The sequence below is a fragment of the Podarcis pityusensis genome, assembly GCF_964106645.2.
Source record: "Podarcis pityusensis genome assembly, chromosome: 10".
NCBI lineage: Eukaryota > Metazoa > Chordata > Lepidosauria > Squamata > Lacertidae > Podarcis > Podarcis pityusensis.
In genome coordinates this window covers 47,165,341-47,187,625 of record NC_138035.1, presented here as the reverse complement: position 1 = coordinate 47,187,625, position 22,285 = coordinate 47,165,341, and the positions used below count along the sequence as shown (strand labels likewise).

General features: G+C 42.1%; 1 protein-coding gene across 2 annotated transcripts in view; it reads left to right on the top strand.

Annotated features, from left to right (window-relative positions):
• Positions 1 to 22,285, top strand: part of HMGA2 (high mobility group AT-hook 2) — a 146,897-nt gene that overhangs the window by 47,808 nt on the left and 76,804 nt on the right. The window contains exon 4 of one of the 2 annotated variants that reach the window (XM_081022430.1): positions 19,399 to 19,543. The exons of the other annotated variant lie outside the window; for it this stretch is intronic. Coding sequence (XP_080878556.1) covers positions 19,399 to 19,543 — 145 coding nt within the window. The remainder of the gene's footprint in view (positions 1 to 19,398; positions 19,544 to 22,285) is intronic. 2 annotated transcript variants of the gene reach the window in all.

Sequence of the window (22,285 nt, the reverse complement as noted above, 5' to 3'; positions counted from 1 at the left end):
TGCATATATTTTCTCTATTTTTTTAAAATAATCCAATTTTACCTTAGTTTTTAGTACATTATAAGTGTTGCTCAAATCCTGCCAAAGTTTTTAGTTGTTTACAGTGTTCTCTTAGGTAAATTGTAAATTTTCCCCATTCCTTATTGAAGTTTCTCTCTTCCTGGTTTCTGATTATCCCAGTCATTTTCACAATTTTGGTGTACTCCATTATCTCCATCAGCCATCAGTCTCTGGTTAGGACTTTATCTTCTTTCCATCTCTGGGCCAGTAGTATCCACGCTGCTGTCGTCGCATACATAAATAATCGTTTCTGCTCCTTTTTTAAACATTATTTTAAACATTTTTTTCCAACACATTATCTATCATTTCCCAGAATGCTTTTGTTATCTTGCACATCCACCATATGTGGTAGAACATGCCTTCCTTCTCCTTACACTTCCAGTATACATTTGAAGCAGTTCTATACATCTTTGCTAATTTTGTAGGCGTTAAATACCAACAATACATCGTTTTCATATAGTTCTCCTTCAATGCACAGCACGCTGTAAATTCCTCCCTCCATAACTTTCCCCAAAATGAAAATTGGATATTGTGCCCAATATCTTTTGCCCATTGTATCATTACCAATTTAACTTCTTCATCTTTAGCATGCCATTCTAAAAAGGTAAAGGTAAAGAGACCCCTGACCATTAGGTCCAGTCGTGACTGACTCTGGGGTTGCGGCGCTCATCTCGCTTTATTGGCCGAGGGAGCCGGTGTTTGTCCGCAGACAGCTTCCGGGTCATGTGGCCAGCATGACTAAGCCGCTTCTGGCGAACCAGAGCAGCGCACGGAAACGCCATTTACCTTCCCGCCGGAGCGGTACCTATTTATCTACTTGCACTTTGACGTGCTTTCAAACTGCTAGGTTGGCAGGAGCAGGGACCGAGCAATGGGAGATCACCCCGTCGCGGGGATTCGAACCTTCTGATCGGCAAGTCCTAGGCTCTGTGGTTTAACCCACAGCGCCACCCGCGTCCCTTAGCATGCCATTCTAGCAACAGCTTAATGCATTTTAGAAAGTAACTTCATATTGTTTTTCAATAACTGGCTCCACATACTTAGAAATGCACACGCAGTTGGAGCGCCTACTTAGAAAGAAAAGCATAGTGATCCCAGCAACCTTCACTTTCATAAATGATCTGGTTTGACCAAGTCACTTCTGTTTACACAGTTCACTTCCCTCTAGCTGGATGCCCTTTTTCCATGTGTTCATCATGCTGCATGTGTGAATCAGTTTGGGCAGAGCACACAGGAAGTCCCTGAGTACTCCCCTTTGGCAGGAAATTGCATCCAAGAAGCAAAGACTTGCAGCCAGTTGTCAGGTTTAGCCTTGCTTTGCCGCTTTGCTGTGCCACTGACCCGAGAGATTGTGCTGCACTGTATTCCGGTGCAATTAAATCTATCTGCTCCAACCAGACGGAAATAAGCATGGAAAAGTGGTGCGTGCTGATGTCTGCCAAGAGCAACCTTCGCCAGTGAGCAAAAGAAGGGCAAGGAAGAGATTGTGTGTGCGCCTGGCCTTTTAGCTGCTTGTATTAGAATCATGCACTGCTATTTCTGCTGTTCCTGCCAATTGGCTTGCGGCCACTTTCTCTGTTAATGCTCAAGCAGCCAGGAGCTACCATGAGAGAGGAAGCCCCTACGCAGTTGCTGCTAGCTGCTCTGCAGTGGAATTTGTAGTAGATCCAGCAACAAAAACAAAGCAACCCCATTGAATCAGCTGAGTTTTATATCCATATATAAAAGAGCAGCAACAACCAAAAACAAATGGAACAGACGTGTACAGTCTAGCCAAAGGTAAACCTCATAAGTCCCATTTATTTTATTAGGAGAGAGTTAAGAACAAGGTGAATTGATTTAAATCAAGGCGATTTAAATAGTGATTTAAGCTATGGGGTGGAACTGGTTTAAATCAAGCTTTGCTTTTGTAATTCGTACATGTCTAGAACGAATGTGTCCACTAACCTGTGGCTCACAACGCTTACAACGTACTGGATTTACAACTAAATGGATCCTTTATACTATATATAGGATCGTAGTCTGACACTGTTGTTCATTCAGCCAGCATGCCTTTTGTGCTAAAGAATTATATCCGTTTGCTGGGGCAGGCGATTGTGAAATTAATGAATTTTGGTTTGGTATTCTCTACACGTATGCAGCAGCAGTATGCAAATAACTTAACAGGAAGGACTATGCCAGGATGCAAAAAAAAGGGGGGTGAATATTGAAAGTAGTTCCATGAGCTTGGCTAGTGTTTTCCTACCTCATTCTCCATTCCCCTCCCATCCCATGCAGCATGGCAAACTGCTTTCGAAACTGAAAGGAACTTCAGAAAGCGGTTTGTTTTGTTTTTTAAAAAACATAGCATGGCATGGGACAGAGGGAGACTGTTCAAAGAAAAATAAGTCAAAAATTCAGCTGGACTGCCTCAAGTCTCAGCACGTCTTTGAATCCTTGCCCTAAGCCCAGAATATTTCCAGGAGGAAAGACTAATAGATACTGGATAGAATGGTGTTCTTCCTGCCATGTCATGAACAGCAAAAGTTGTGAATGAGCAGGGTGAATGAACACTGATATGGTTGTAGCTCAGCTGGAGGTTTTGAGTATGTTGTCAGCAATATGCAGATGGTGCACGTATTGTCTGTGTTCCCTCTACCTTGGGAAGTTGGGAGGATGTATTTGTTTCCTTCCTACTTTATAGGGGTTTGTGTTTTGGTTTTCTCCCCTTATCTCTTAGGGTCTGAGTGTCCTACCTTAGATGGAAGGCCACCTGCCAGGGATACTGTCTTTAGTAGCCTGCATGGTGAATTCTGCATTAAGCAAGGGATTGGTTCTTCCAGTTCTAAAATTCTGTGATTCTGCAAGTTATGCCTTAAGAGAATTCAAAGCTTGATTCAAAGTATTTGTAGACCTTGAGTTGCATCCAACTAAGTCATATTCAGGGACGCAGGTGGTGCTGTGGTCTAAACCACTGAGCCTCTTGGGCTTGCCGATCAGAAGGTCGGCGGTTCGAATCCCCACAACAGGGTGAGCTCCCGTTGCTCGGTCCCTGTTCCTGCCAACCTAGCAGTTCGAAAGCAAACCAAAAAGTGCAAGTAGATAAATAGGTACTGCTCCGTCGGAAAGGTAAGCAGCGTTTCCATGAACTGCTCTGGGTTCGGTGTTCCGTTGCACCAGAAGCAGCTTCGTCATGCTGGCCACATGACCCAGAAAAACTGTCTGCGGACAAACACCTGCTCCCTCGGCCTTTAAAGCGAAATGAGCGCCGCATCCTCAGAGTCATTCGTGACTGGACTTAACTGTCAGGGGTCCTTTACCTTTTTAAAAAGTCATATTCAGGGTAGACTCAGTAAAAACCAAAAGATTTAACATAGTCATGTTCATTGTGACTTGGCTGGATGCAACATGTTGTGTTCAGATCTCATTTGAAATCATGTTACTTTTTTTAGTGACAATATCATTGAAATTCAAAACAATAAAAGGTTCACTTTTTTAAAAAAGAAAGTAAATGCCATTTAAATAAGTGCAGTTCCATAAAATAAAAACCAGTTGATTTTTACTCACCAAGGTTAAGAACATGCAAAACCCCCCTCCCCAAACCCCCCTCTGCTACTGAGACTTAAGTATGCTTCGCTTTGGTGGTATTGCGACCTTCATATTTTTAAAATCTACAAACACTCATCATAGCATAGCAGCACTTTGGTTCTCTCCTCTGCTGAACATTTATATACCAGCCAGAAAATGATCTTGAATTAATTAAATATTTTTTAAAATATATTTTTTTTAGAGGAAAAGCATGCATACATTTCTGTAGACTTGAATAGTTACTTTGTTAAACCGAAAGAGCTGGAGCAAGAGGAGAGGCCTGATCGTGAGCTTCAATACCATCTTTTTGTTAAGTTTAGGAAAAAGCCACGAACTCAGACTGATTCCACTGTTTTATTAAGACAGGTGAAAAGGACAAGGCTGGCTGTCGTTTCTCCTTTACAATGGGAAATTCCTGAGTTCTGTTCATATAAGAAGTATGTGACAATACAATGGCTCACCTTTCATATACATGCTGCTCAAGCATTTCTATACCGTATACCTTTTGGAGGAGTTGAACACTTGGGCAGCAGATGATGGTGCAGCAGAGAAGGCTGTGCTATAGAATACACCACAAACAAGCAGCCACCAGTTGGTGTTGGGAGTTGCAAATCTGTTATTTAAGCTTAAGAGCCAGTGTAGTGTAGTGGTTAAGAGCGGTGGACTCGTAATCTGGGGAACCGGGTTCGCGTCTCTGCTCCTCCACATGCAGCTGCTGGGTGACCTTGGGCCAGTCTCTCAGCCCCACTCACCTCACAGAGTGTTTGTTGTGGGGGAGGAAGGGAAAGGAGAATGTTAGCCGCTTTGAGACTCCTGAAGGGGAGTGAAAGGCGGGATATCAAATCCAAAACTCTCTTCTTCTTCTTTAATAGAGTTCAGAAAGGGTGCTTGCTGACCCCTAGGCTGCATTCCCATGTGGGGTTTCTTGCATTCCATGTGGGTTTAGCTTAACTGAGTGTAAGGCTTGCACTTCTGTCCCATTTTCTAACATTCCTTTCACACCTCACATGCCTGTGCAATCACACCTTGACCACTATGCTGGCCATGTTGCGGTAGATGTCGTTCACACAGCAACCACGAGCAATGAGCATCAATAGATGTCAAAGACTCATCGTCTTATTTGATAGATCTAATACTTCATCTCACCTACATGCCATCCCTCTCCCTCAACATTCAATGGGGTTTTTTGTTTGTTTACCTTTTTGGCATGTAAACGTGTTGTAAGTGGGTTTCCCCAGAACCAGATAACACAGAAATGCGTGCTGACCTTGCACTATATTCCAATGCATACCATTAGTTTTCTAGAAGTGGCTTTTCCTTTTATATTTGTAAAATCATAAAGTTGGAAGGGACCCTGAGGGTCTTCTTGTCCAAACCCTTGCAACATAGTACAGTGTTACCTCAGGTTAAGTACTTAATTTGTTCCGGAGGTCCGTTCTTAACCTGAAACTGTTCTTAACCTGAGGTACCACTTTAGCTAATGGGGCCTCCTGCTGCTGCCGTGCCGCCGGAACACGATTTCTGTTCTCATCCTGAAGCAAAGTTCTTAACCTGAAGCACTATTTCTGGGTTAGCGGAGTCTGTAACCTGAAGCATATGTAACCTGAAGTGTATGTAATCTGAAGCGTATGTAACCTGAGGTACCACTGTAATCACAACTAAAGTATCTCTGACAGATTGCCATCCTACCTCTGCTTAAAAACCTCCAGTGAAGGAGAGTTTGCCACCTTCCATGGGGCTCCATTCCACTGCCAAACAGGTCTTGCTGTCAGAAAGTTCTTCCTGATGTTTAGTCAGAACCTCCTTTCTTATAACTTGAATCCACTGGTTCAGGTCCTACCGTCTGGAGGAGAGAACAGCCTTGCCCCATCTTCCAAGTGATAGCCCTTTAGATATTTGAAGATGGCTATCGTATCTCCCCTCAGTCTCCCTATTCTCCAGGCTAAACATACCCAACTTTCTCAACCATTCCTCATAAGGTTTGGTTTCCATACCCTTCATTATCTTGGTCAGGGGTCAGCAACCTTTTTCATCTGTGGGCCGGTCCACCATCCCTCAGACCATGTGGTGGGCTGGACTATATTTTGAAAAAAATATATGAACAAATTCCTATCCCCCACAAATAACCCAGAGATGCATTTTAAATAAAAGGACACATTCTACTCATGTAAAAACATGCTGATTTCCAGACTGTCCGCAGGCCGGATTTAGAAGGTGATTGGGCCAAATCCGGCCCCCGGGCCTTAGGTTGCCTACCCCTGATCTTGGTTGCCCTCCTCTGCACACATTCTAGCTTATCAGTATCCTTAAAGTTTGCTCAGAACGGGATACAGGACTCCAGGTTTGGTCTAACCAAGGAAGAATAGTAAAAGTATGTGCACAGGTACAGAACTGTGTTGGGTTTGGAATTAGTAGCTTGTTGACTGCTAAAATTCTAGCACAACTGAGCTACTTTGAGTTTTACTTGCCATTCACTTATTATGATAAGATCCCAGTATTAATGTAAAGTGTGAAGAATTTGGAATGACTACTACAAAATCACATTTGGCTGCTTCCTATAACAAACTTAAAATGGTTGTTCTGTAAGAGACCCTGAAGTTGCAAATAGGTAATAATTGGGCATCATATTGAATGGGTTATACAAGCTTCAAATATTTGGGGATTTTCTTTCAGGAGCACTTAGCTGCCCTTAAGGGAACAAAATCCAAAACTTCACGGGCCATTTTGAGTCCGTTGGGTAATGGTGGGAATTTGGGTTCATCGGAAATTAAAATCCTTTGTCATGGAGCCTGTGGCCCAAAGAATCTGTGGCAGGGATTTGTGAAGCATGGGGTGGGGAAGAGATTATTTGGAAGTCATCCAAAATTCAGCTTCTTAGAGCTCTCTTGAACCTCCTTTGAGAAACTCCAGCTGCTATGCTCAGTGCTATAGTAGCACCTTCCCCATTCCCTTCCATTATGGCACAGATATATAAGGTTGTGTTCATATATTTGGATAAAGCTTTGTCAGATGTCACAAAATAGATTTCCTATAAAAATGCTTGCTTGATCAAACAGGGCCTGACAAGTGGAATATGAAGTGCAAAAATCTGTTACCTGTTTTTATGATTTATCCATAGATAGTTCAGCAAATCTAGAAACTTACCTGTTGAGGAAGATAATAGACAAAAATTATTCCTTGCATTCTATAACTGGTTGCAGATTATTCAGAATTCCTGCTGAACTGTACGGTATTCATTTATTAAGAACGATCATATTCAATAAATGTATTTGCAAGATTTAACATTCTGTTTGTGCTAAAAAGCTTTTACGTGACTGAGATTTCAAATCACGCCTTCAACTTACTTAAACGGAAAATAACTGTTAATTCTGGCTGATCAATGCTTTTGTATTTATGGCCAGAGTAAAATTTAATATATTGTATGTTATACTTTTTCTTAGTCTCTTTATAATGCTACCAGAGCCAGATTTTAAAAGCTATCCTTGGAAACTACGCTAATTGAGATAGAATTTAAGGGTTTCTGAAGCTAAATGGGGTTTGAGAAACTCAGTGTCCTAACATGGGGCCGAAACAGCAGACTTTAATCCTTTGAAATTATTTTTGAGATGGGTATGAGTACTTGCAACTAAATTTGACCAACAGTCTATAATAAAGAATGTTATTATTCATATATGGGACATCTTTATAATTATATATAAAGCTCAAATATCAGGTCAAGAGGCCTGAAGGGACCCACAGGATTAACTATTTTGACCCCTTCTAAGACAATATAACTATATATTAAAGTATCCATTACTTTCTACTTGATTGTTCTTTCTTCTTTTGATCAGTTTAAAGAACCACACATCTTGAAACAGCCCGAAACTATTAGAGTAATAATTTCCTCGGCCACTCCACCCCTGCCCAATTTCTCTCTCTCCAAGTTAATGATGTTGTGTTTTCTATCACTGAAGTTCAGTGGAACTTAAAGATGGTTCCCAGAGATTTTCACAGACAATAACTTGTATGAGCCAGTAACTATGGAGGCAACTGATGCTTCTCAGCTGTGATTTTCACAACTATGGTGACTCATCTGTCAGCTGTCACAACCAGATAAATCACCCCTTAGTATCCATAGCTTCATTCCTGGAGAACACCGTTTACAGAGACATTATCTCCATAAACATGTGTGCAATTGCACTCTAGCATGCTAAATTATTATTTTACATACACAAATGAAAATAGCAACAATGTTTTGCACTTTCAGAAGGGACCATCTGTGTGCAGAAATCCTTTGCATGTGCACATAACACTGGTTGGATTAAAGTGATTATTATTATTATTTTAGAATCATGGCATAAATGGGCATGTTTAGAACTTATGCTTATGGCTTGCCTCAATATACATCTGGATCTTAAAAAACAATTCACTCAACTTGTAAATCCCCTTTCCTAATCCAGCAGTCTTCTTTCTAATGCTCATTTCCTTGCAAACAGACAGATGGTTTTGTAGAATTATTTTCTAAAGGCCATGCTTTTATTTACATAGAAATAAAAGTAATTTGTTCAAATTTCTGGTTTGATCAGACATTTCAGATATGCCTCTGTATTTTTGCCATACCTATCTCCTCAGCATTTGAGACTATTAGGCGGTTACAAAACATAGGCATCCTCTTTCTCTCTTCCTGGAATGCAACCATGACCGGAAAAGGTTAGTAAGCATATTAAATTTCCATACTCCTAGCTTTTCAAAAGGACTGTGGAAGGTAATTTGCAGGAAGCAGCCAAATCTTTTTGTCAGCCTGCAAAGTGAGCTGGATAACCATTCGCAGCAATTTCTCGACTTCCTTAACTTTAGAATAAGTTGTGCATTGATCTTAACATTCCTCCTAGAGCTGATTTATTGTTCACCAAGTGTGGATATGGTGAATTAAAAATAGTTTTACAGTTGTCTCCATCTTTCTTCCTGTTCTGTTAGCAGCAATGTGCTCTCCAAACTGACTTCCATACACTTACATACGCTTGTTTAAACTGCCATAACAAACACCATGTTCTCATATTTCTTTTGCCATAGATTGAGATCCCTTTATTATTACTGAGGAATGTTAATTGTGGTGTTTTTGTTTTTTTAAAAACAGCAACACTGAGAAATATGAGCTCTATTTACAGATCATGCTTTGTAGGGCAAAAGTTATAGTCTCTTTGTCCAATTACATCCTTCCTTACATTGTGCCTTACCTTGTGCACACACTCCTTACCATAGCTGTCAACCGTCCCTTATTTGGCGGGAAAGTCCCTTATCCCAGTACTGTGCCACCCTGCTCTCCCTTATTGATGATGTCTTTAAATTTCCTGGGTTTAAAAGGAAGCAGCTCCTCTCCCTCCCTTCCTGCCGGCCAGAGAGGAGGGATGCTCACCCAACTGTGTTGCTTGACTGCGTTGCTCACCCAAGAAGGAGTCTACTCCACGGGGGGGGGGGGTGGAGCTTGCATGCCTTGTGCCGATCAAATCGGCCACGTTGCCTGAGGACTCGCCTTTGCTCAGCGCTTCACAGCGGAGAGGTGACGGTGGTTTTCCTTGCTGCATCCCCTTTGCTGGGTTGCTGCGCTGTGGGAACCACTGCTTGAGGCTTCGTTTGGCTGCTGGCTGGGCTTTCTGCTTTTGGCTTGGAGGGGCTCAGAAGTTGAACATACCTGTGCTTGGAAAATCCCTTATTTTGGCTGCTGATCCCTTATTTTCGAGGCTGCTGGTCCCTTATTTTCAAATCTGTAAGTTGACAGCTATGCTCCTTACACACCTGAATATATCCCTCTTCTGTAAACCATCTCCACCCTTCCTCCTCAAAGCTTGGAATTGTATTCCAGAGAGCAGCATAGAGATGCCACCTCTTTTATTGCTATTGCTGTTGGCATCTGTCTGTCTTGAGAGACAATGGAGTGCACCTCTGGGAGTGTAGTCAAAACGCTGTGAAGTGACGCCCCTGGAGCGCAAGTCTGGGCAATGTGTATGGAAGTTCTGGGCTGCCCAGATGACAAGACCTTCCACTTGGCCTCTCTGATGTGGCCCAAAGGAAAGCAGAGAATACATTTGGCACCAACTTGGCTGCCGGAACCACCTTAGGGACCCTACTCCAGATTTGTGTAGGGCTTACTCCTCAGCCTTTTCTTCTCCCGAAGATACCTGCGAGGCAGCAGAGGTTAAGGATCAGATTTTTCCTTCTCCTATAGGGCTATTCTCCCTTGTTGATGAGCTCCATCAGCCCTTCATTTCCCTCTACAGAACATGCAGAAACTGCATTCTTGGCCGCTGGACCACTATTGGTCTCATCCATTCAGTCTGCCAGAGCCTCTTTAAAGGCAGGGGAAGTCCCTAACTCACCGAGGGTTCGAGACCCATTGTCTACCCTCATCTGGTTTTGCCAGCCTGTCAAAGCCAGCCAGATGGGCGAGGTATTATTATTACTATTATGCTGACAGCTTCTAGGAGCCACAGGTGAGAGCTGAGTGCATGGTGGGGACCGAAGATGGACAAACTACCCCAAAAGGAACACGATATGTCCCCCACCAGAAGTACCACCCTTCTCCTAACACCCCATACACCCCATTTCTTATTGCTGTAGGCCTCTGCTTTTCATCAGATTTCGCTTCAGATTATTTATCTGGGAATACCCAGATATTCCAGGGTTGGCTGGAATATATTGGCAGGAATCCTGTATCCACTAATGAGGTCATGTAGGAATCACTAGTAATGGGATTTTACCTGTGGCATTTGTTGTTGTTGTTGTTTTTTCTTACCCGTCCTTCACCATAAGGTCCCTGGGCGGGTGATAGCAATTAAAAAACACAATATTAAAAACAGTTTAAAACAAATAGCAGTCACAAGAATTGGGTGGGTCGTAAACCTAGATAACCATTTGCAGATAATCTGTAAATGAAACGGCTGTCACACCAAGAAGGCAGAAGGCCATCTTGACTCAAGTGTGAGGAACATTTTTCAGGGTTGCATACCTACTGAACGCTGCACACCAGCAGTGGATGTGACTACACACACAGACACATGGTGGATAAAAACAACAATATATATATATATATATATATATATATATATATATTCAGATTTTTTAATTTAAATCAGATTTTTTGAAAAATTTAAATTAGAGTTTTAAAATAAAATGCTTTTGGAGGGGAGGAAATTTTTTTCTAAAGATAGTTTTCTATTTAAATTACATTATAGTCCAAAGGCTATTCATCAAGAAATAAGGATTTGTTTTAAGTTTTTCATGTGTGCGAAAACTCAGTCTTTTTTTTTTAAAAAAAAAGTTTAACCACATCAGTTAACTAACATGGATACATATGCCATAATGTTATTGTTTTAGTTAAATAAATTGTTTAAATTATTATTAATGAAATGATTATTTTTCTCCTTTCAGTGAAGTACAGCAGAAAAGTTGCCCAAATATAAACAATTAACTTATTAAACCTCACAATAATTTCATAATTATCCATCTGTGTGTTTCTCATAGTATAAACAAATCAGGAATTTTTGATATAACTGTAAAAAAACTACTCTGAAAATTTATTATTCCAAAAACAAAACCTTCGTCTGGTTGCAAATACTAAGATTATACCAGCAAGAATAAATCAAGTGGTGTCCAAATTTTTTTCAAAGAAGGCCGTATGTGATGAAGTGAAGGGCCGTGAGGACCGACCAGAGTTGTTAACCTTTTTTTATAGTTGGAGTTGTTGAGCTTTTTTTAGGATTGAAGTTGTTGAGGCTTAGGATTTTACCCCAGGAAATAAACTGCCACAGGGGCCAGATTAAACCAACCAGAGGGCTGGATTAGCCCCCGAAATGGGCATGCCTGGGTGATTTCATTCATGATTTCAATCGATTTGATTTACTGTACTTTCCCATATATAAGGCTGTGTTTTTTTCTTTAGAAATCATGCTAAAAAGCGAGGGTCGTCTTCTACTTGGGTAGTACACAGGGTGGACGTTTGATTGTTTGCTGCCTAGGCAGTCAGCGGCAGTTGTGCATGTTATTGGTTGCTGCGTCAATGGGTGGTGTTGACTGGCTGACGCTCTGGCAGTTGGGCGGGTGATTGGCAGCTCATGCCGGCGATGGGGCAGACGGGAGGCTGATTTAGTGACATGTGCGGGCGAGCGGTTTTCAGCAATCCCCGCTAAAAAGCTCAACATCTCTGTGCCGTCTCTCCCAATTTTCTTAAATTGGAGTCCCCAAAAGTAGGGGGCGTCTTATATATGGGGGCATCTTCTAGACAGGACAGTATGGTAAATCAAACCCACCCTGCACACACCCCACACTGCAATTTCCATGCAGACATGCAAGAGGTATTTCCACGGTACAGTGGTACCTCGGGTTAAGTACTTAATTCGTTCTGGAGGTCCGTTCTTAACCTGAAACTGTTCTAATCTGAAGCACCACTTTAGCTAATGGGGCCTCCTGCTGCTGCCGTGCCGCCAGTGCATGATTTCTGTTCTCATCCTGAAGCAAAGTTCTTAACCTGAAGCACTATTTCTGGGTTAGCGGATTCTGTAACCTGAAGCGTATGTAACCTGAGGTACCACTGTACAAGGACATTTCCCACCCAGAGCTGGGCTGCTAAGAGATGTGCTCTCCTGAGTCCCACACAAGAGAGACCCTCAAGGGCTGCAATTCAGCTGCCAGGCCAGAGGTTCACCTCTCTACCTCAGCTCTTCAGGGATGGCTATGGAGCCCTCCACTTCTTTTCTTTCCCTCTGAACTTTGCCCCATTTGTTTCCCACCTCGCTCTTTCTCGCCCTGTTCCGAAAACCTCTGTTTTCATACGCCACCTACTTAGTCAGCCCCGTGATTAACATTTTTATAACAAACTGCCTACTTATTTCCTCATTGAGGATTAAGGGCGGCAGAGGTGCGGCGGGAGGGGGGGGACCCCTTTTCCCTCCCACCGACACATGTGTGCTTCATGGTCTTAGCCAAGGGACATTACGGTTGGCAGAGACCCGAGAGAAACTTGCATTTTGGTAGCTGCTGAAACGAATATTTGGCAGCGTGGGGAGCCACATGACTGTGATTCATACTGTACTCTTGAAATATGGCAAGAGGCCTAGGGAAGGATTTAGTGCCAACACTGAGAGAGCAGGGACACACTCAAATATCACATTCTTTTTATAGTACAGGCATGCCTCACAGGAAAAATATTGAACTTGGCCTGCCAGCTGAAAGAGAGCAGGCCCAATTGTGATTTTACGTTTTGAGTCACTCAGTTAATCAGTTAGTGGTAGAACATAGGAAGCCTTCTGTTAGTCCTACTTGGGGGGGGGGGGGAATGGCTGTTAATTAATTAATAGTGACACTGAGCAGTTTATTAATTTGCTCCAAACCACTTTCATTCATAGATCCAAGGCTCTTAATGCGCTGCAAGCTAAAACAGCAGGGATCTTCCAGAATATTTGGCTATATTTCTCTTTCAATTTGTAGTTTCTGTCATTTCCTTTACCGCTTCAACTACATAAGTGTTTTGTAAAAGTTCTATTGGTTCCATTGCTGCATTCTTATTTTTGTGTGCTGTTTGCTCAGGTATGCAAAATTTATACCCAACTTTGGATCATATACCTCAAATGTACTTATATAAGAGGATATTAGCTTGCTTGAAAGGTACCAGATTGAAGAACTGTGGTAGAATTTTTTAAACTATCATAATCTGAAGCCAGATATATGTAGCTGACTGAAAAATATGCCACGAAAACATGATTTCACGCTATCTAAATGTCAAGGTGTACATTGACAGCAGCACGCAGAGTTCCTTTTTTGCGTATGCAAGGTCTCGGTTTGACCTCCAAAAGGATCTCACGTAGCAGGTGGAAAACATCCTGTACCAGAGAGCTCCTGTCAATCAGAGTTTACAAGACTGGGCTAACTGGCCCTGTATAAGACATTTTCATACTGCTCTGGTAGCAGTGATGATGGGGAAATGTGTGTTTGCTTGCTTGTTTGTTTGTTTGTTTGTTTGTTTGTTTGTTAATAATCCAATGCCAGTTGTCTAATCACTGGTCTTCAGTAATGTTCGTTTCACTTGGTGCTTGTTCACCAGTTTGGTATATAGCATGATTGTTTTCCATTTGTCACACCCCCTTCAACAGTTGCAAATGTGTATAGGCATTAAACGGACAGGGGTTCATTCATCAGTGTTGAAGAAGCCAAAATAAATATATGTTGGCCAAATTTTAGACTCATTTTCTAGGTAAAGCAGACAAAAGTTATGCCTGCCAGGTATGTCAATCACTTGATACGCTCCACTGCTAGGTGTAATCATCATGTGTCAGTAGCCTGTACACACAATGAGAAAGAGTCTCATTCAAAAATTAAAATGCAGTTTAAAAAAATACAAGACACAGATTCCAGCATGCTGGTTAGAAACACATCATAAGAGTAAAAACAGAACTAAAAGGCAAATGAAATGTTATTCTCCTGGTGCTGGGGGCGGGGGGGGGGGATAAGAACAGTTCATTCTGACAAAGGCATTCCAAAGTCAGGGTGCCTCAACTGAGAAGGCCCTGCATGTTCAGGGGGCGGAAAGTGATAGCTTGAAATATATTTGGCACATCTTCTTTCCTTGCTGTTGAGGATAGCAATAAACTAGGAAGGGTGGTGCTAGGATACCTTCTCTGGCAGGGCACTCCAAATGCAAAGCAGTTCTTGCTAACTTAAAACCATATTCAAAAGTGTGGAAAGGAGATACGCAGAATATATTTCAGTCTATGAGCCCTTTCCTGAACTGCACAGTCCTTTGTCCTTTGTAGCAGTAGTACAAAACGATCACTCTTCCTGTTTCACTTCCTTTAAGGAGGTATCGGTTTGGTGCACTGTTATAAAAGGGTCACGTTCTCTTAATAATGGCCAGCTTCCTTAGCCCTGAACATTATCAGCAGCACCGTTGGTTCAAAGGCTTATTCCTTCTCAAGTGCCATCAATCTGCATCAGCATCAGAAATTGTCGGGTCTGTAGCATATGGAAGTTCCTCTTCCTCCAAGAATATGTCTATGACAGATTTATATTGATGACTGTGCTACCTACGCTGCAGTTACAGACTTCCATTATATTCAGGCTCTGCTAACTCAGTCCCCATTTCCTGTTTAAGGTGAGACAAGGTCCTGCCTGAACAAGGGGTGAAATTACAGCTGAACTTTCTAATTGCTGTTAGCACAGGAGAACCTTTGAGAAATATTGCAGGACCCTTTTTGTGTGTTCAAGGCTACCTCTGCAATCTCTTCCCCAGTATGCATGAGGCTGTGGCAGCTTCACGTTCACTTCTGTCTGACCCAGAAGTTCTGGAGTATGTCTGAACTCCCATCCGATTGGAGCTCCACAGTCTCAGGTGCTGCACTGAAAAACATCATGTATGAACCCAGCAAAGCTTTAGATTGAGCTGTTTATGATTAACAATCAATAGTGTAGTGGCAAATTCAGAAATCCATCTCTTTATGATAGCCCTGGTCATGCCCCCTCTAAGATTATAGCATGATCTTATAATTATACAAGAGTACTAATAATTAAGATGCGGGTGGTTGCTGTGGTCTAAACCACTGAGCCTCTTGGGCTTGCCGATCAGAAGGTCGGTGGTTCAAATCCCCACAACGGGGTGAGCTCCCATTGCTTGGTCCCAGCTCCTGCCAACCTAGCAGTTCAAAAGCACGCCAAAAAGTGCAAGTAGATGAATAGGTACCGCTTCTGGCGGGAAGGTAAACGGCATTTTCATGTGCCACTCTGGTTTCAGTGTTCCGTTGCGCCAGATGCTGGCCACATGACCTGGAAAAACTGTCTACGGACAAACGCCGGCTCCCTTAGCCTGTAAAGCGAGCTGAGCACTGCAACCCCAGTTGTCTGCGACTGGACTTAACTGTCAGGGGTCCTTTACCTTTACCTTACTAATAATTAGGGATGCATTGCAATAATCAGTACAGATCTCCATGTGTTGCTTTTCAGCTAGAGCTACTATTTTCTGTGTATGTGCACAAATAATTTGGAGTGTTCCAATATTTTCTGCTGGAGTGACTTAAGTTGCTTTTTCCTTTAAGTTCCATTGTACATAATAGAGTTGGCACACCATTCTTGAAACTGAAGCACCTTGTGTTTTCACTGTTCCTAAATGTTGAGGATTGGTGTACACAGAACCATTCCTCCCTGATGTTCTTCCCTCACAGCTTCCCCAGAGTGACCCTAGGAGTCAACTGTCAGTGGCTGACTTACCTGCTTTCACTTTCATTGGCTCCAAGCAACACAAACGATGAAAAGACTTATTCTCAGTGGCTAAAAAGCTCATTTTCATGCTTATTGGGCAGATCCAGGGCATTGGAGGCAGGGATCTTGTTGGGATCCTGCTGTACAAGTAGTAACAGGTCTTCAACCCCCTGTGATCCCAGCCACTACACCTCAGTTTACAACATAAATCCCCAAACCCTGTGCCAGAGCACATTAGTGTGCTGAGAGAAAAAAAGAAAGGAAGAAAATAATATTGTAGTGGTACCTAGGATCACAAAGAACCCATACCTCGAAGAGATTGCCTGCAGCGTCTCTGCATGATTATTTCTCTGGCCTTCCCTTTTTCCATTAGCCTCTGCTGGAGGACAGTGAATTCTGTCACATCTGCACATTGATTGGACTTTGGAAATTACTTTGTACCAGGCTGGATTGCTTGCCGACAAACCCGTTATATATAGAACCACCTTCATGCAAGGCATGCGCTCTTGCTACAGAGCTGTGGGCTCTCATGCAAGTTCCTTCTCATCCAGAGATGGGTTTTGCTCAAATGGTAGCTTTCTTCTCCCGATCCTCCAATGCAAATAGCAGATACAGAGGGATCTGTCTGCATCAGAACTACAAGCGAGGCCAGCTGTAAAAGCCCTTTTAGCACCCAGGGTTCCACAATTTCCTTTTAAAAAGCCATTCTCGAAATTGCTGGTTGTGAATGGCAATGTTGTGTGTTGTTTGGAGTTCAGCCAGCTACTGCAATGAGTGCCGCTATCTCCAAATCCCTTAGCGAATTAGAAAATAGATGGCTGGTGTTGGGTGCTTAGCAAGTAATTCCAACAAATTTGCTCCGAGTTTGTCTTCTGGCATACTGTCATTACATAGGCTCGAAAGATCCATTAGCCATGTATCTTCTCTCTGATAGAACTTTAGATCTTTCTGGATTCATATGCTGGAATGATCATGGCAGTATTTGAGGAGCCCATCGGGAGAGGGCTCTGTAATTAACTCATAAAAATCTTTGAGCAGAACCAAATGTAGAAAAATGGCCTCCAGCTTTCTACTGTCTTCCTTTATAAGCCTGATTCTTGCCACTATAATCAAGCTAACAATCATGTTGATTTGTTATAATAATTCCTTTAAATGCAGGCCGCAAAGCATATTATTTTTCAACTCTGGTTGTCTCACTTTAAAAAATGAACAACCCTTAAATGTGAGCCATCTGCCGCACTTATCAAATAAAATGTGATAAACCAAGCATGTTTGAGTGCATGCATTTTGCCGGGTTTGCATTTTTTCGACGACCTATTCTCAGAGTTGATACTTATCTTTTAGACTGTCATACAATTTATGCAGCTGATGGCAATTAAAGAAACTGATTTGTGGCCATTTACATTCCTTTCAGAGGGTTCCAGTTAACATGTTATTCTCTCAATATATCATTCCTTTACACAATTTAACACTTTAGGCTGTACTTTCGCACAGTGATGCGCATGTACATGCTATTTCACATGGATTTCTGTGTAACTTCCGATTTGCGTAATTTATGTAGGCTCATGGCTTTTTAACTGTGTGTGGCATCGATGCCTTCTGCTGCTGTTTACTTTCATTAAGAGTACAAATGGATGACACCCAAAGTGTTGGATGTATTACAATTTCACCTTTCCCATACCATGTTGAGCTGTGATGTTCTGCGCCAGTATAGTCTCCAGAAAGTCATTGCAGTACATTGCAGCAGTCAATCAAGGTTAACCCATTGTATCTTAAGTATTCTTTTGATTATGGCTTTGCTACAACAAGTGAAATGTTAATATACACAGCAATGGTGACTTATTCGCATCCTAGTAATAGCTATATTTTATTTTAGATACATACTCCAGCATGCAGACAGCTGCGTACATAGGTGGTAGTGGGGCACTTAGATAAAAGGGTTTTTAATCCTTGTAAAATAACAGTGAGAGGACCAAAAGCAGCTGCTATCCTCAAGCTGCCAATGTTTCCCTGGATTAGCACCCATGCCCAAGCCACTAGTGTGTCTTAGAAAGGAAGAGGTTGAGTTGCACCCATTAGGCTGGGAGAAGGAAATTGCTGTGCTTCTGCCCACCTCCTTTTGCTCTGTGGTGCTCCTTTTCCATGGTCCATTTTCCATGGAGCTAGCAGATACAAAGGACTCTCAACCTTAGGTGTCAAGTGGCCTCTACAGTTCAGGATCTTCCATGACCGGACATCCTTGTAGTAACCACCATACCTGTTTTGTAGGGTCCATATCAGAAGAACTTGCTGTTGATGAAAACTTAGTATGTCCCAGGATTTCATATAGTCATTGAAACAATGGTGATGGCAACTTCTAGGTCCTCCTGGAATCTAGCTTATGAAAATAGCTGTGGCATGGGGCTGCTCATCCCTGGGATCTCCTGGGGCTGAGGTAATTTGTGGCAATAGCCCCTGCAGTTACTTGGAGCTGGGTGGAAGGGAGATGATGTGGGAGAAGGGAAGAGCAGTCTTCACCTTCCCTCTCTCTCGTCTCCTTCATCCACTGTATTGCTTCACATGAGTCTTTGTTTTATTGTGTTCCACCCATTGGTAATGTACACTTAGGACTAGTTCACATATTTTTAATATCTGTATGAAGACTCTGTGAATTTCCTTTTTCCTCAAGAGCTTATGCACTCATTTTAGGAATAATAAAATGTCTTCCTTATGCAAATACCTACAGTGAAAAAAATGTCACTTCCAACCTCTTCTTTGTGGCTCTGGAACAACCCTGCAAATGTTCTTGGACTACAGCTCCCATCATCCCTTACCACTGGCCATGCTGGCTGGGGTTAATGGGAGTTGTGCACCAAAGTATCTGGAGGGCACCTAGTTGGGGAAGCTTGCTCTGGAACTGGGCCCTAAACTGAAATATCATGCCTTCCTACATCTCCCAGAAAAACATGGGTTAGGGTGGTGTCACTTGGTTCAGCATATAGTGAAATGGGAGGGTGAAGGCTGAATTTAAGTCTTGAAGCATGGCTTAGACCAGTGTTTCCAAAACTTGGGTCTCCAGCTGTTTTTGGACTATAACTCCCATCATCCCTAGCTAGCAAGACCAGTGGTCAGGGATGATGGGAATTGTAGTCTGAAAAAAACAAACAGCTGGAGACCCAAGTTTGGGAAACACTGGCCTAGACCGTTTGGGCACTTCTTTGCAACATGTGCTAGCTCCAGTTATTATATGATAAAATATATGATGGCCTGACAACGATAGTGGCAAAATGAATATGGATTTCAGCAGGGACACACACGGTTTTGTGAGGGGTTTTTTGTTGAGTCTGGGATGGGCATGCTGATTCACAGCAATTGTGCTGATCTCTACATTAACGTTTTGTAGACGAAATGCCAGACCTGGGGGGGAATCATAGGGTCAGAATAAGAGGTACATTCTTCCAGCATGTTTGTCTTCCTTTTTAGAGTAGTACTTCTAGAGCACTTCAGTGTAGCTTTAAGGTGCTGAGTCCCGGTGTTGCCATCATACCCGCTTTCTTATCTCTTACATAGGAAGCTGCCTTATACCGAGTCAAGACCACTGGTCCATCTAGCTCAGTATTGTCTACAGTCACTGACGGGCAGCGTCTTTGCCGGGTTTCAGACAGGGGTGTTTCCCAGCCCTACCTGGAGATGCCGGGGACCTTTTGCATGCAAAGTATGTGCTCTATTCCTGAGCTTCATCTCTTTGTATATTTTCCGTATATTTGATGCAAACTCTTGCTTTGTAATATTTCTGAGCCTTTCTTTTTGCCAAGTGGAAACAAGCTTGAAACGAGAGCGAGCGAGTCATTCGCAAGCAGGCCACTTACATGCTAATGGGGGCTCTGTATTCCGTCACTGCCATCACACTGCTTTATAGATGCAAGCCCGCCAGGAGCAGTAAAGCAGCATTTAAAGCAAACAGTAAAATGAACAACATTTGCAGAGCAATAAAAGGCAGCACCTTTGCAACTTCATTATTTTGAAAAATGTGAGAGCGTCAGTCACCAAGCACTGCAAATAAATAGCGTTTTATTGGGTTTCAAGTGAGCGCACATGCCAAATCAGACTTCCCCCTACGCTGCTGTTGTTTTGCTCTTTCCTCATCCTAGTGAACAGTCTGGAGAGAGAGAGAGAAAGGAAAAAAGCCAACATAAAATAAAAGTCTATAACTGGTTTTATGAGGAAACATATTGCAGTTAAGGACACATTGCAAAGAAAAGCCCTTAAGATCAGTGAAACTATAAGAAGTGGCGAGGGGGGAAAGGAAGTCACAATTATTGAATGTGTTGGGGTACAGATTGCATGGACTTCAGGACCAGATAAGATATTTGAATTAATGCATGCAATCTGCAACTAATTATTCACACCAAGTAAATAGTAGCAAATGGTTTTGAGTAAGCAAGATAAGTACCATAGGACCAAATTCTTACACTGGAAACTGAAATCTGCAGAGTGGTTTACAACACCGGAATTTGCCCTTTTAGTAGACTGAATATTTATTTGCATTAATTAATTAATTTATTCATTTATTACATTTGTATATCACCCTATACATGTAGATCTCAGGGCGGTTCACAACATAATATTGCCTGCAAATATTTTGTCTGCTCATCATCAGCATGGCCTAGAGAAGTTGATGCTATGTACAAATCAAGCACGAGAAATTCATGTTGTTGCAGCCTAACGAAGGACTGATTGAAACATGCAGATTTCAAAGCAGTAACCTCATGCAGCTGTACTATTTCAGAACACACACAAGATTGCTTGTTTGAAAACGTCCCCACGTCAAAATTTTAAGTCTCATGTAGCAAGCTTAGGGCCAATTTATGTAATCGGCAGAAGCAATCAGTAACACTTTTTTTGGGCGGGGGGAGAGACTGTGTACCATTTCAGGTTGAAAGTGGGTGTTGTACTTTTAAATGCTCCTTCCTCCCACCAAAACACCTTTGTGTATATGAAATGAGCATGTGAAAAGGAGATGACAAGTTTGCATGGTGGGAACATTGCGTTCTCACCTGCAGCCTGTAGTACACTAGGGGGGAACTCCAGGAACATCGTAAGCTGTTTTATAGCAAGCTGGTCCACAGTTCAGCTAGCTCAGTATTGTCTGGTGACTGGCAGTGTCTTTCCAGCACTACTTTTCCCTTAGCTACCCAGAGGCACCAGTTGTCGTTGTTGTTGTTTGGAATCAAGTGTTTTTCTAAACCCTCCTCATGTTACGTTTTAGAGTGGCATTGAACCATAACATGAAAATCAGGCCTCTGATTACAATGAAGTGTTATAGGAAGGGAGAAAAGCACCCATACAAATGCCTATTGTCTTTTGTCATCTGACTCTTGTCTGCTTCTGGCTTGTAGTTTCAATATATGCCCAGCTTATTCACGTTATTTAATTGATAGCAACAACAGTCACAGCCCACGAGGTACAGAATCAACCTGAGCGCAAATTTGCTTTTTTTTTTTTACTTAACTGATCTGTGGATTGTGCTTTCTTTCTTATTCTGTGCATGCACTGTCAACACTTGTCCGCTTATGTTTATATGTGAAATGCTGGTTATATGTTCTTACTGTGTTTTGCCTGTATGTGGAAGTTTCTTAATTGAGCAAGACTTCTTTGCAAAAAAATGTTTTTGGTTAGGATGCTGGTGCATAGAGGAACAGGAATGCAAGAGTGACAGCTGTTGGAGGTAGGTCAGTCCACAGAGCCAGTTTGCAGAGTGATCTTCAGTTGGAGACACTGCTCTCTCCCAAAGTTGAGACATGAAACATGCAGACTGGAGAGCTACCTTTTTTGCTTCTCTCCCACCCCTTCCACCCAGGGCAAATTATTGTGGGCACTTGTCCCTTCCCTAGTTCCTACCCTGTCTGTTTCCCCCATGCCATAAGCTTTTGACAGCAACAACACTTAGGAGCTTGGAAGATGCAGGGGACTGTATTTGTTGGGCAGCTTTATAGAGCCGTATCTTAAAAGTATTTAATGAACATGAGATAGAAGAGTCAAGTGAACATGATCTATGTATTCTAAAATCTATATCCTGCCTTTCTAAACAAAAGCCAGTCCAAGGCAGCTTACAATAATTTCAAAAAATATATATGGCAAAAGCAGTTTAAAATGCAAAACACCAACAGAGCAATAGCGAGAGCAGAAGACAAATTCTGCAAAGGTTGTTACTGGGACTTGTTCAGTTTGAAATTCAATTAGGATGTTTGGTTTTGAATGTGATAATAGTGAATATTGTATTGGAGAAATATTGAGCCAAAATGTATTGCCTGCAGCATTCAGCATTACAATTATGAACAATTATGTATTGCATTCACATAGGTTTTACTTTTTTATTATTGTTAACATGAAATAAATTGTGGTGCTTTTGGGTAGCACCACTTCAACTTGTAATGCATTGAGACCAAATGTGCAA